Below are 2,952 nucleotides of genomic sequence, written 5' to 3'. Positions count from 1 at the left end.
CTTTTAAACCCAAATGTGTCAATTTTATGAATAATCTAACACAAAATGTGCATGTATATAACCTAATTTTAGATTATTGTTTCCTTATAACACAATTTGATTCAGGTCTAATAGTCTGCTTTTCTGGTTATTACGTCTATAACAAGAATATTCGATTAAAGAATAATTAGTGAACTAAAAAAACCATATGTACCTGTATTTGCGACGATCCTTCAGCCGTGACTACGAAATCGAGTTCTTTCATCACCTGTTTAGAATAATCACCGTTCTAGGATGAAGGATTCAGGTTTTTTTGGTGGTTTCATAATGAAGTGGGATGGTTTAGGGTAGACGAAGAAGTTGGATGGTTTTGTGGTCGCGGTTTGTACCCTGTATTAAAATTGAAAAATGTGCATATATGTATGTTTTTTTTAGAATTATTTATACTTGTAATTGTATTTGTATAGATTGTTATTATTAATTTAAAAGGTAGTAACATAAAGTAAATAGTTCATGGTAAAATTTTTTTTTAACAAAAGACATAAAAGACATGTTGCATAAGTTATTAAAAATATAATCATGTTTGTACAAAAAAAAAAAAGGTAATTAATCATATGTTTTAACAATTTTTATGTGTCTGCGACCTCGTCTCCTTCCTCATGGTCTTCCCTAAAGTAGATTGTATTATTTCCAATAACAACTTAATTCAAAGGTTGAACGTCGACTGAAAATGGCGGTAACTCGTCAAATTGGTCGTACTCATCCTCATCAACAACGTTCTCGACACCAACAATCCATCGTTTTCCATGCAACCACATGCCATCTACAATCCTTTGGGTCTTCGATAAAGAATACTTGAGTAACTATTTTTGCTAGAATGAATGGTTCTTCGTTATATCCATTGGTGGAAAGATTAACAGTTGTAAAACCATCTTCATCAACTTGAACACCGCGATCATTATCAACCCACTTACACTTGAACAAGGGTATAGTATACGAACCATAATGTAATTCCCATATTTCTTGAATGAAACCATAATGAGATTTTTTAGCGATCCTTGATCTTTCTTCACGATTGACAATGGTGAATTCCGTCGACGAGGCTATCACCGTGACACCACTATTTTGCGTTTTACTCTTCTTATCTTGATCTTTAGTGTAAAAGGTATACCCATTGATGTCATATCCTTGATATTGGAACACATGTTTAGGGGCGAATCCCAAAGCTTCGACCGTTTTATCAATATTTGGAAGTGTCCTCCTAACTTTGTCTTTCAACCATTCTGAAAATGTTTTTTTTATGTTGTTTTGCCAACCATTTTGCACTCTTTTTACGGTTTTCTTGTCTCAACAACGACATGTGTTCTTGTATGTACAGATCAATAGATGTAGTGTGTTGTAAGACAGTAAAATGTGCCTCGTGATAATCGGCAACATTTGAATAGCCCGTCATGCGCCCAAGTGTCCCTTGACCTGAAATTCTTCCTTCATGTTGACTTTGTGGAATCCCGGCACTTTTAAACCTATCCATATAGTTTGTGCAGAATTCAATCACCTCTTCGGATGCATTTCCTTCAACGATACTGCCTTCTGGTTGATTAAGGTTCCTTACATAACCTTTTAAGATACCCATATATCTTTCAAATGGATACATATACCGTAAGAAAACTGGACCACATGCCTTTATTTCTCCTACAATATGAGATACCAAGTGAACCACGACATCAAAGAAAGAAGGTGGAAAGTATATCTTGAGTTCGCAAAGAGTAAGTATGATATCTCTTTGATATTCATCCAACACATCAGGATCAATCACCTTCGAATGAATTATGTTGAAAAATAAGCATAGTTTTGTTATTGTGTGTCGAATACGGTTGGGTAGAATTCCACGAATTGCGATAGGAATCATCTGAGTCATTAGTATATGACAATCATGTGACTTCATACCAAGTAACTTCAAATCTTTCATCGAAACCAACTTCCTAATGTTAGCAGAGTATCCTGATGGAACCTTAATACCATGTAAACATTGACAGAATTTAGTTTTCTCGACCTTTGACATAGTATAACAGGTCGGTGGAAGAAACTTGGTGGACCTTCAATATCTTTAGGTTGTAGCTCTGGTCTGATATTCATTATTTCCATGTACGTTCTAATTTTAATTCCATCTTTTGTTTTTCTAGGAATGCTCAACAGTAACCCTATGAAACTTTCACAAACATTTTTCTCAATATGCATAACATCAGGACAATGTTGGACTCGTAAATGCTTCCAGTAGGGTAATTTCCAAAAAATAGACTTTTTCTTCCAAATACCTTTGGGAGGACCAAAACCTTTCTTTCCCAACACAACATTTATATTTTCAACTTTGGAGAGTGTAGTTTCTCCATCCAATGGTGGTGGTAGCTTTCTATCCTCTATAGTACCATCAAATAAATCTGACTTTTTACGATACGGGTGATTCTCAGCAAGCTCTCTCTGATGCCCCATAAATGTCAATTTCTTACAATTTGTGAGCCATATCAAGTGAGTATTTTCCTCACAAATAGGACATGCCTTTTTCCCCTTTGTAGTATATCCAGACAAATTACCATAAGCAGAAAAATCATTAATGGTGCAAAAAAGCATTACCCATAGTTGGAAGTATTCTTACTTGTATGCATCATAAACGTGTATGTCGGTACTCCATAATTCCATCATGTCATCAACTAATGGTTGCAAATAAACATCAATGTCGTTTCCAGGTTGCTTTGGGCCTTGAATCAAAAGAGACATAATTATGTATTTTCTTTTCATACATAGCCAAGGCGACAGGTTATAAATGCATAGAAGAACAGGCCACGTGCTGTGATGGCTACTCAAATCTCTGAAAGGATTAGTTCCATCTGAACTGAGTCCGAACCTTATATTACGTATCTCATCCCCAAATTCTCCAAAATCTTTATCAATATTTTTCCATTGAAGTGAATCGGC

The 2,952-nt window shown here is 35.1% G+C and overlaps 1 protein-coding gene across 1 annotated transcript; it reads right to left on the bottom strand.

Annotated features, from left to right (window-relative positions):
• Nucleotides 1–747: 747 nt before the first annotated feature.
• LOC139860000 (uncharacterized) lies at nt 748–2,607 on the bottom strand. Its single transcript, XM_071848771.1, has 3 exons — nt 2,076–2,607; nt 1,315–1,980; nt 748–1,262 (listed from the first exon to the last, which is right to left on the bottom strand). Exons 1-3 carry the CDS (start codon nt 2,605–2,607, stop codon nt 748–750), a joined length of 1,713 nt encoding a protein of 570 aa, XP_071704872.1.
• Nucleotides 2,608–2,952: the final 345 nt, after the last annotated feature.

The sequence above is a fragment of the Rutidosis leptorrhynchoides genome, chromosome 7, assembly GCF_046630445.1.
Source record: "Rutidosis leptorrhynchoides isolate AG116_Rl617_1_P2 chromosome 7, CSIRO_AGI_Rlap_v1, whole genome shotgun sequence".
NCBI classification, from domain to species: domain Eukaryota; kingdom Viridiplantae; phylum Streptophyta; class Magnoliopsida; order Asterales; family Asteraceae; genus Rutidosis; species Rutidosis leptorrhynchoides.
This window is presented reverse-complemented; position numbering and strand designations above follow the sequence as displayed.

Excerpts from the sequence above, each read along its gene's own strand:
- LOC139860000 (XM_071848771.1), bottom strand. The coding sequence starts at position 2,607 with ATGCTTTTTTGCACCATTAATGATTTTTCTGCTTATGGTAATTTGTCT. Across the intron at positions 1,981-2,075 it reads ACAACCTAAAGATATTGAAG|GATACTCTGCTAACATTAGG; the intron begins GTCCACCAAGTT and ends AGGTTCCATCAG. Across the intron at positions 1,263-1,314 it reads GTTGTTGAGACAAGAAAACC|AATGGTTGAAAGACAAAGTT; the intron begins GTAAAAAGAGTG and ends AAACATTTTCAG.